The sequence below is a fragment of the Micromesistius poutassou genome (assembly GCF_964030765.1).
Source record: "Micromesistius poutassou genome assembly, chromosome: 9".
NCBI classification, from domain to species: Eukaryota; Metazoa; Chordata; class Actinopteri; order Gadiformes; family Gadidae; genus Micromesistius; species Micromesistius poutassou.
Window position 1 is genome coordinate 15817476 of NC_140279.1, and position 10887 is coordinate 15828362.

Genomic DNA, 10887 nt, shown 5'->3' on the forward strand with positions numbered 1-10887 from the left:
GTGTGTGGGCGCTCTGGTGTGTGTGTGTGTGCGCTCTGGTGTGTGTGTGTGTGTGTGTGGGCACTCTGGTGTGTGTGTGTGTGTGTGTGTGTGTGTGTGTGTGCGCTCTGGTGTGTGTGTGTGCGCTCTGGTGTGTGTGTGTGCGCTCCGGTATGTGTGTGTGTGGGCGCTCTGGTGTGTGTGTGTGCGCTCCGGTGTGTGTGTGTGGGCGCTCTGGTGTGTGTGTGTGTGTGCGCTCTGGTGTGTGTGTGTGCGCTCCGGTATGTGTGTGTGTGTGTGTGTGGGCGCTCTGGTGTGTGTGTGTGGGCGCTCTGGTGTGTGTGTGTGTGTGTGCGCTCCGGTGTGTGTGTGGGCGCTCTGGTGTGTGTGTGGGCGCTCTGGTGTGTGTGTGTGAGTGCGCTCTGGTGTGTGTGTGTGCGCTCCGGTATGTGTGTGTGTGTGTGGGCGCTCTGGTGCGTGTGTGTGTGTGTGGGCGCTCTGGTGCGTGTGTGTGTGCGCTCTGGTGTGTGTGTGCGCTCTGGTGTGTGTGTGTGTGTGTGTGCGCTCCTGTGTGTGTGTGTGTGTGCAGCAGCAGCAGTCGTACCGCTCCTCCCTGGCGGAGCAGCCCACGCGCACCTCCCTGGACCTGGAGCTGGACCTCCAGGCCTGCAGGACGCGCCAGCGGCAGCTGGGCGAGGAGCTCAGCGCCCTGAGGGAGCTGAAGGTCCGCCTGGAGGAGCCCCACCCCGGCCCGGCCCCCGAGGTCCCCCACTGGGCCCTCAGAGACCAGCGCTTCCGCTGCCTGCTGCGCGAGGCCCAGAGACAGGTCAGCACGCGCTCTTTAAAGCGGCGCTATGTCGCTTGTGTTAAAGCGGCGCTATGTCGCTTGTATTAAAGCTGAACTATGTCGCTTGTGTTAAAGCTGCACTATGTCGCTTGTGTTAAAGCGGCGCTATGTCGCTTGTATTAAAGCTGAACTATGTCGCTTGTGTTAAAGCTGCACTATGTCGCTTGTGTTAAAGCTGCACTATGTCGCTTGTATTAAAGCTGAACTATGTCGCTTGTGTTAAAGCTGCACTATGTCGCTTGTATTAAAGCTGCACTATGTCGCTTGTATTAAAGCTGAACTATGTCGCTTGTATTAAAGCTGCACTATGTCGCTTGTATTAAAGCTGAACTATGTCGCTTGTGTTAAAGCTGCACTATGTCGCTTGTATTAAAGCTGAACTATGTCGCTTGTGTTAAAGCTGCACTATGTCGCTTGTATTAAAGCTGAACTATGTCGCTTGTATTAAAGCGGCGCTATGTCGCTTGTGTTAAAGCTGCACTATGTCGCTTGTATTAAAGCGGCGCTATGTCGCTTGTATTAAAGCTGCACTATGTCGCTTGTATTAAAGCGGCACTATGTCGCTTGTATTAAAGCGGCGCTATGTCGCTTGATGGAAATGATATCTGGGAATTGGCGTTTGCCTGTCTTACCTAGAGTCAGACCAGTAGTTTAATTCCAAATTAACCATTGTGAGTCCGAAAGGGGGGTTGTGTAGCGAATAGTCGCTTATTCAAAACGAGCGCCAGTAACAACACAACAAGATGCAGTTGGTCAATTGTATTATCAGCTGCTCCTGGCTGTCTACGGGGAAGGTAACTGGTCAGCGGCCAATCACAGGTAGGCTAATAATCACAGTGCCAAAGTATATGTGTTTGGAGACAAACTACAATCTTTTTGTGTTAAGCCAAGTTAAAATGAAAGTGTACCTCATCTTCTTTCATTTTAAACGCCTCGGTCAGACGAGTGGCTGCGTGTTTACTGGTAGAGGAGGAAGTGGTGCTTACAGGTAGAGGAAGAGGTGCTTACTGGAAGAGGAGGTGCTGTGTGCTTACTGGTAGAGGAGGAGGAGGTGCTGTGTGCTTACTGGTAGAGGAGGAGGAGGTGCTGTGTGCTTACTGGTAGAGGAGGAGGTGCTGTGTGTTTTTAGCCAGTGGTATAGGAGGTTCTGAGGAGATCCCGTTGCTCCACAGGCAAACCAAAGCCAGCAGGAGCAGCGGCAGGAGGAGGCGGCAGAGAGGAGGCTGAGGAAGGCATCCAAGGAGGTGCTTCAGATGAGAGGACAAGGCCAGAAGGAGCCGCTCCCCGTTCATACGTTCAGGTTGGTGCTCCTCCTAAATCGTAACCCTATTTCCTAACCCCTTACACTCACTCCTCACCTTTATTCCTCACCCTCACTCCTGACTCCTAACCCTTAACCCCTAACCCCAGTAGGCCAGCTTAGCATGCAATACGGATATAATACCCATGATGCAGGTGCTTATGCACCTGTAGAGATGTCCATCAACGCCTGTCTCTGTTTACACACGGGAGTTCAACTGTACTGTGTTTACCTTCCCATCCTCAACCAATGCTTGAGTCATGCTAGGAAACCCTTCGACATTTGGGAAGGCTAGCCTTGACATGTGACGAGACACGATGTGCACCACGCAAAGACAATAAAACTTCGGTCGTTGTGGAAATGCTTTTGTCCTACTTGTCCGACGTGATTTAGTACTTTTGTGAGATAAGAGCAGGGTATCTTGCTCTTCGTTTTGCCTGCAGCTCGACTCTGGAGGTTGGGGGTTGGACCTAGAACCTAGGCTGGGTGTCACTGTCACCCTACACACCCTTAACCAGTATCGACAGTCTGCTCTCACTTCAACTTACATTTAGTCTGTGTAATAACTGGACCGGAGGAACAATCTTTAAGTTTGCATTTAACAAATTTAACAAATTTCTTACGGGGGAATTAATAAAGTTGTATCGTTTCACACTACGCTGCTTTCGGGCGGCGACAGGTATTACAAGTTTTGACAACTAGGGATTAAGAACCTTTTTTTTACATTGCTAGAAGGATAGAAATTTGCTGTGTAGCTAATCCTTTAGACTCTCGCCCCGGGCTAGGTAGCTTCAATAAGATAGATTGGCGCTGAAGTCCTTTACAAACAACCAAGAATAGATTGTTCTTTTCGGTAGCAAATGGTCTGCAGCAGTTCTGTGTTTCTTAGATGGAAAATAATGGCAATAATTCAATATCATTATCAAATGCTGTCGTCACCATACCCGGCAGTTAACATTTCACAAAACACCTCATGATTGTCCAAAAGAATGTGCCTTAAAATGATCACAAGATGGATATTATCTTATTCGCCACTTTCACATAGCGTTCAATTATGTGTTTCAAGCTTGGAGGGATATATATTTTCCACATGTTCTTAAGCAGAAGCAGGTTGATGTAACTTTGTGATATCAAATATTGTGGTATTGCAAAAGGCACACGGTAGACGTGTTTTTAAAATGGAGGATAAAACTGCCAGTTTGCTTTGTCGTTTTCCCAGAGAGAAGATGGCCTTCTTCACCAGACCGAGGTTCCACGTTCCTACGCTGCCAGCGGATGACGTCTGAGCGGCCGCGCACCATGTGACTTAATATGAAGTATTCGTCAGTTTTTATAAACCCATGAAGTACACCGTGTAGTTACTAGTCTCTCTCTCTCTCTCTCTCTCTCTCTCAAAAAAAACCACACACACACACACACATACAGGAAATTACCTGGCAGATTCAAAGGTTTCAGCCTTTTTTCCTCTTTTTTTTTTTCTAAGCGTTTGTGTGTGGCCATACTTATCAACATCCCTCACACACACACGTATCGAATACATACACGCATCATGCACAGACAAACATGTAGATCAAGTTCAAACATACCCACACACAGTATTGACAGCAGCCTGTCTGCCCGTGTGTCTGTCCGGGGATGACAGTACCTTTACTTCTGTCTGTTGGCTCTCTGCTCTCCCAGCCAGAAGACTGGAACCATATGCTGTACTGTAACTTATTTTATAGTACTTTTCCTTGAAGGAAATTAAAAACGCTTCCTGCTTTTTAAGTGTATTTTTATTTTATTTTTTAGCTTTGAACAAATAGCACTTCAGTGTTTTTACATACAATAAAATGGATCTTATCGTCCGATTTCTTATTTTTTTTTCTTCGTTTTTTTTGTTTTCCGATATCTAATTCTGAAGAGTTATTTACATAAATTGTCACTTTGTAATCCACTTATTACAGATGTCATTTGTCCTTTTTTGTTATTAAAATTATTTTCATGTACTTTCAACATACAGATATATATAAATATATATATGAAACACTGTACTAAGATTTGCGTCTGCAGTGTTCACCTCTTGTGAAGATAAACCTATTAAACTCTCGAGTGCTCGGTTTCCTCTTTAATTCTGTGTGTCAAACTGAAGCAGTGCGTACAGGCCCTGTTGACCTACTTGGAGCTGTGCAGGCCTACCTCAAATGAGCTTTGTCAGCCAAAATCTTTCTGTTCAGCATCCTGTTTGAAGCCACTGAAGAAAAGCCACCACCAGCAAGTTGCTAGAAGTGGAGAGATTTCAATCTTTTTCTGTAGACACAAATCTCCAAGGCACCTTTTTTTTTTTCAGAGCGCACATACCTTACGTGTGCTTTCTGAGGCCAAAAATTGCTACACAAAAATGTGCATTGGCAAACCTGTTTCAGGTCCTGGCCTGTCATGGGAGCTGCTGCTTCCCAGCCAACCTCCCAACGGGTTTATCGCCGTCTGTGTAATGTAGATGTATAGCTATGTAGATTTTGGCTTGTGATCCTGTGTACACGATGTAAATGGTTTCAAAAAGGGAGGGAGCAGCACAGTGATTAATCATTAGGAAATTTGTAACATTGTAAATTGCCGTCTTTAAATTTGACGTTAAACATTACCAGTCGGAAACCAAAGTATTCAGAGTATTCCCGTTTAGCAAACAAACATATTTATATAAACTTCTTACACATTTTTTCTCCATACAAAGTAATGTAAAAAAAATAGAATATAAACGGAAGATGAATCTAAACAGCTCAAACAGTGTTCATTATCATGTTTGGCCATGCTAGCGCTCACGCTGCAAACAAGCTCAGTTCCTAGCACATTAGAAACTACAATTATGTTCACATTTCAAAGCCGGGGAGCAGCTCAACCAGTAGCAGACCAAACAACAACCCAAGGGCAGAGACTTGCTGAATGTCACACACAAAGAAGTTCTTCAGGTTTCCTCGGCTCACAAATAACTGTTGAACCTTCTGTCTCATACTTTGGTAAAAAGTTGACATAGGTATGGAGATGAGGGGTTGGTTCTCCTCTTTTGGTAAATAGACAATGTTGGTAGGTGACAGTAGGTCTAGATGGGTCTGGAGGTGACAGTGGGTCTAGATGGGTCTGGAGGTGACAGTAGGTCTGGAGGTGAGGGTAGGTCTAGATGGGTCTGGAGGTGACAGTGGGTGACAGCTGATTAGATTGATGTTCCAATACAATGTTGGTAGGTGACAGTAGGTCTAGATGGGTCTGGAGGTGACAGTGGGTCTAGATGGGTCTGGAGGTGACAGTGGGTCTAGATGGGTCTGGAGGTGACAGTGGGTCTAGATGGGTCTGGAGGTGACAGTGGGTCTAGATGGGTCTGGAGGTGACAGTAGGTCTAGATGGGTCTGGAGGTGACTAGGTCTAGATGGGTCTGGAGGTGAGGGTAGGTCTAGATGGGTCTGGAGGTGACAGTGGGTCTAGATGGGTCTGGAGGTGACTGGAGGTGACAGTGGGTCTAGATGGGTCTGGAGGTGACAGTGGGTCTAGATGGGTCTGGAGGTGACAGTGGGTCTAGATGGGTCTAGAGATGATGGTGGGCAGTGGTCCGAGGCCGGGGGGGTTGTACTTCTCTACTCTCATCAGCCGCCTGACGATGTCGTCCAGGTCACGGGGCCAGCTGAACACGTGCGTGTTCTGCAGCCAGGTGGGAACGTGGCACTGCATTAGAAGAACACGCGTGGCGATTAGATTGATGTTCCACGTGTTCAACTCATTCATATCAATGTAGTGAGGGAGTATTTATACAGCAATACATTAAGTTAAATGTTGTCTTGAGGTAAAATGCATACAAAAGGGCAGGATATATAAAGTTTCATGCATGGCAATTCAAATACACCATTTGTTGTTGTTTGTTGTTTAAAAATCAAGAATGCTGGAATTACCTTTCTGGCCCCTGGGAAAATGATGGGAATGAATCTAAAATTCTTGCTGCCATTTTGGATGAATTCATTCTGTAACTGATAAAAAAAAGAAGTATTATTTAAATTGTATTACCTGGAATTGGCAGCGCATTAAAGGGCTGGGAACCGAAAATTATTATTTTATTTGTTTTAACCGTGGTTATATTTCTCATATTATCGTCAACATAGTGATCTATGCCATGTTAGTACTGTTACTGTTCCTTAAAACAGTGGTACAATCTTATCCGTACTCTAGGTAGTATTCATGACGAAGTGGATCAAGAATCAGAATCGTGGCCTGGAACTATTTTGTTAGTTAAGTTCAATTGAGTGTATTTGGTTTTGCTTAGTAGTGTTGAAACAGCCACTGCTTTCCATCTGGGCTGTCGGGCCTGTGTTCAAAAACAATAGCGTTCTGACTTGACTTTAAAAGTAGTTTGGGGGGGGGGGATGAAAACAGTTAAACCATAATCCGAAAATTGGATTCCAATGATTGCACAACCCTGTTTTGCTGCCGGGCCCGTTGTGCGATAGGCCCGTCGTGCGGTGGGCCTACCTGCTTGTGGATGTAGACGGTGTTGAGGGTCCTCTCGTCGTTCTCCAGGCCAAACGGAGAGGCGCTGACCGTGTCGTAGTACTTTGGACTGATGATGATGATGATCAGATATTCCTTCTGTGTGATGAAGGAGGGGAGAATGCTTAAAGACACATAGGCCCTGGCAGATTTTATGCAAACTGTTCACTCCAACGCACACACACACACGGACACACACACACACGGACACACACACACACACACACACACACACACACACACACCAGGTCATTCAGTGGATTGACATACACAGCTTAGTTCAGTGAACATAAAAGACGGTTCACACCAGGAGAGTTACTGTGGATTTCCAACAGTAAATCAAGGCTTATCTCTTCACGGGTTTAGCTTTCATCTGTTTTCTGCACGGGCGAACTGGTTGAGCTGCTGCTGTGCATGTGGATGTACCTCGCTCAGATAGCGCTCCATGAAGTCTATCTTGCTGATGCTCCTGAACTGCTGCTCGAACATGTCGATCTGGGACAAATCCAGTGAAAACATTTAGAAAATAACATGTTGGCCCGTTTTACAATCTGGGTTCAAATCTTTACATGATGAGAGGCTCAGAAAACAGAAAATAAAAACTGCACCACAAACGGTATTCAGTAAGAGTTATAGCCCATAATCCCAGCCAAGGAGAAATGTGGAGTACTAGACATGGAAAAAGAGCATTTTCTACGTGACTCAACAACATGTTGAGCTGAAGGATGATGGGTACAAAAGATAGTGTTTTCTAGTTCCATTTATGATAGCCAATACAAAAAGCATGTACTCACGTGTGTGTCAAAGCCGTTGTGTCGCAACAGGGCAACAAAGTTAATGACCTTGTTGACGTGTTCTTCACTGTCAGCTTCGTACGTTACAAACACCTTCCCTGTTTCGGAAAACACCAATTAGCTCTCTCTTTCTGCGAGGCAATTGTTAAATAGCAATAGACAAATCAAATTAGACTATAAATGTATAAATGTTGAATATTGAATTCCTTCCCCCCATGAAAGTGATCGATAAACGCCTGTCTCCTAGCGCATACTTACTCTGTTCCGGGGATAGTTGGCTGCTATTGGCTGTGTTCTCCTTTTTACTTGGTTTGTTGGGACTTGATAGTGGAAAAAGACCAGATGAATAGCTTTTGTAAAGGGTTTGCTTAATGATATTGAATGTGTATTGTATATAAATGATATTTCAAGGCTTACTGGTCCATGCCACCAACTCCTCGAGCTCTGCTGTCATTTGGATCTTATCCAATCAAAAAGGAGAAACAGTTAGTGTTTATGCCGGGTCGACCAATGAAGCATCCCTTCATCAAGGTCAGCGCCTAAATCGGAAGATCTTAAACTATGGGTCGGGACCCAAAAGGCGGTCGCGATCCAGGTGGTGGTGGGTCGCGGCCTGACAACACACAGAACCCTCAGAAAACCATTGCGCGTGAAAGGATCCCCAATGCTTTTGGGTCCAAAGACGACAGGGTGGCGAGAACGCCTGCTCTACAACGATTTTGACATAAGTACACTCACAGAAGGGTGCGTAGGGCAGGTGGGGTACCAGCATGGGCACCTGGTGGGCGAAGGCGGGCCCCCTCTTGAAGGCCCCTGGGGGGCACTGCGCACAGCAGGCGGGCCCCGGCGGCTGGCAGTAGTAGGGGGACATGGTGTGGTGGTAGAGCTCCGGCAAGGGGTGGTTGGAGTGCAGCGAGTAAGGCTGCTCCAGGCTGCCCATGCTGGGGCTGTATCGGCCCGACAGCGAGGAGCTATCGTCCGCCAAGTACGACATGCTGTCCCCCGACTGGCGGGAGAAATCTTTGGCGCTGAGACAGGAGTTGGCCGGGCGACCTGGGAACCCGGCGGCGCTCCAGCCGCTGCTGGCGTAGCTGGGCAGGGGACCGGGCCCCCAGGAGCTGTCCGGGGCGCGGCTGGGGAACGGCGTGGGGTGGTGGGGGTGAGGGTGGGGTTGGTGGTGGGCCGGCGGGTAGGAGCCGCAGTACGGCTCCGACAGGAAGTGGGCGGGGTAGTGGGCGTGGTGTTTGGGGTCGCCGGCGCACCCGTTGGCGTGATGAGCGTGGGAGGAGCGGGAGGCAGGGTCCGGGGCGGCCCCGCCCTCGCTCTGGAGCTGGCTCATGGTCTCGTCGTCCTCCTGTGGTGTGTTTGGGCGTCTGGTGCTACTGTAAAGGTCAGGGGGGGGGCTGGTCAACACAACAGGCCTCGTTCACCAAGCAGTCATGTCGATTCGCTGGGTGATTAAGGTCGTTCCCTCTCTTTTTCAGGTGACTTTTTTCCCCCCATATTTTACAATAGATATTATATAAATATATATATATATATATATATTCAGATAATTTGGAATAAGCTCTTTTCAAAGCTGCCATTTCTACCTGTCATAACAAGGTACAAAGGTGTCATCTATATTTAGAATAGTGCCGTTCTATTGAGTGAGCCACACCTAAAGGGCTCCCTAAATAGAACAGGTTCATGGTCAATGTTATCAACCTGTGTGTACCCGACATGTCAAAATGGCTGCTGTTGAAAGGGACTTTCGTGCGACAGCCAAGACATTTTTGAAATACTAATTGAAAGTACATACCATGCAGGACCTACTATTTTATGGTCGATAACACTTTTAAATGGAAAGTGAAGCATTGCACTCGACTGTGCAGGTGACGAGAAAACTGGTATCTTGAATTACCTTCAGGGCAAATCGTGTAAAAGATAATGAGGACACAGTCGTGGAATTAGATTTGTAATCCACCTCTTTTATTCTGAAAGTTATTAATATAGACCAATAACCACAGATCAATGGGACCAATTAATAAGCCTTTATGATGAATGGTTATATAAGTAAAGCCTAGAAATCTATACACTTAATTTTAATGTGTAGTCGTAGAAGAGCTACAGTGTTAAATATTTACCTATTGGGGGATGAGGTGGGACAGACAGGTGAAGGCAACATAGTCAGGGATTTCCCGTCGAACATCCATGGGTGTCCAGGTCAAGCAGCAAAATCCTTCACTGGCCAGAAGGGTCGATATGACAATTAACTTTACAGCAAAATAATAGCACATAGGCTACTTCACCTTTAAAGCATACACCTTCAACACATGTTGAAGGTGTTACCTTTATTATATGGCCACATAAAAAGATGCGCCTCAATTGGAGCCTATTAATGAACCTTAGATGTTTTTGCTAAGATTACACTGCTGTTGCATTCAGGCGTTGTCTTGTAATTGCAGGGTTGGTGCGGAGCCATTGATCTGCGGTTTGAAATACACGCATTCAAAGTTCATTTGAAAGCACAAGACGAGAGACTAGACAAGATGCTACTTGTGGAAATTGTGGAAGACGTAAAGGCACTTAAAGAACGAAGATGAGTTGCGAAAATAGGAGACATGGTGACAGCTCCCAGCCCTCCCCCTCCCTGAGAGTTCAGACAAACCAACAGGTAAAGCCTGTAGACTATTATGTGACCGCAATTCAGTCTAAGACAATTTGGTGCAAATTCTTCACTGTTAAAAGTTCAACGCAGTTTCCAAACTTCATCAAAAAGACTGATGTTTCTTTGAATTCTGTTTCAAACGCCATTTGTTGACATCCTGTTTCTCATCTTCTGGCTTAAAAGTGCAAACGGAGGAACAGAAATCCCCCACCTCTGCAGACACGCAACCTGGATCGCAGTCATGATATGACAAACTTTCCTGTCAACATTTCACAAAATTCACCACTGCTACTGCTGCTGTCTCATATCATCTATCATCAGCGCTGCATTATAGGCGCATAACGTTTTAATAAATGCATTAAGCCTTATGAATAAGACTATAAACCGAACTAGAAGTAGACTAACGCACATCCCAAAGAGTAAAACAGTTCATCATCACAAGGGAAACGATGCATCTCATAAACAACTTGATCGGCACAATAGTCATCGGCGCATTTACCTCTTGACTTCCTACGTGGGTCCGACAGGTAGGCTACGACGCGCTGTATCGCCTCATCAGAGAACAGGTGATTCCGAGTAGTCAAACTAGAAAAAAGTGAGTCCTGATTCGCCTTGCTGCCAAAATTCAGTCTTTCATTTCCATCAGTTCCTTCCAGATCAATGCAATGAATGTTGAAATTTGGCGAAGACCCGCTTATGTCACACACACTTCATTTTGCACGCCCAGTTGAGTTGTAGCTCCACCTCTCAGTGCGTCCTAGAAGCTAAATATAACGCAGCTATACCAAGCGCAGGCGGAATAAAG

The 10887-nt window shown here is 46.3% G+C and overlaps 2 protein-coding genes across 2 annotated transcripts in view; one reads left to right on the forward strand and one right to left on the reverse strand.

Moving 5' to 3' along the window:
• Positions 1 to 3515, forward strand: part of wwc3 (WWC family member 3) — a 36572-nt gene extending 33057 nt beyond the window's left edge. Inside the window, exons 21-23 of the mRNA XM_084472480.1 lie at positions 569 to 805; positions 1999 to 2126; positions 3346 to 3515. Coding sequence (XP_084328606.1) covers positions 569 to 805; positions 1999 to 2126; positions 3346 to 3412 — 432 coding nt within the window. The 3' untranslated portion in view covers positions 3413 to 3515. The remainder of the gene's footprint in view (positions 1 to 568; positions 806 to 1998; positions 2127 to 3345) is intronic.
• Positions 3516 to 5661: 2146 nt separating this feature from the next.
• On the reverse strand, positions 5662 to 10711 carry traf3ip2l (TRAF3 interacting protein 2-like). Its single transcript, XM_084472936.1, has 10 exons — positions 10582 to 10711; positions 9559 to 9658; positions 8171 to 8814; positions 7850 to 7892; positions 7691 to 7752; positions 7433 to 7530; positions 7065 to 7133; positions 6621 to 6737; positions 6047 to 6121; positions 5662 to 5822 (listed from the first exon to the last, which is right to left on the reverse strand). Exons 2-10 carry the CDS (start codon positions 9621 to 9623, stop codon positions 5676 to 5678), a joined length of 1320 nt encoding a protein of 439 aa, XP_084329062.1. The 5' UTR covers positions 9624 to 9658; positions 10582 to 10711; the 3' UTR covers positions 5662 to 5675.
• Positions 10712 to 10887: the final 176 nt, after the last annotated feature.

What these genes read in the sequence shown, in the direction of transcription:
- traf3ip2l (XM_084472936.1), bottom strand. Translation starts at nt 9,623, where the DNA reads ATGTTCGACGGGAAATCCCTGACTATGTTGCCTTCACCTGTCTGTCCC. An exon ending in GGAGTTGGTGGCATGGACCA is followed by an intron (nt 7,753 to 7,849) that starts GTAAGCCTTGAA and finishes TCCACTATCAAG; the next exon opens with TCCCAACAAACCAAGTAAAA. An exon ending in TTTTCCCAGGGGCCAGAAAG is followed by an intron (nt 5,823 to 6,046) that starts GTAATTCCAGCA and finishes CTTCTAATGCAG; the next exon opens with TGCCACGTTCCCACCTGGCT.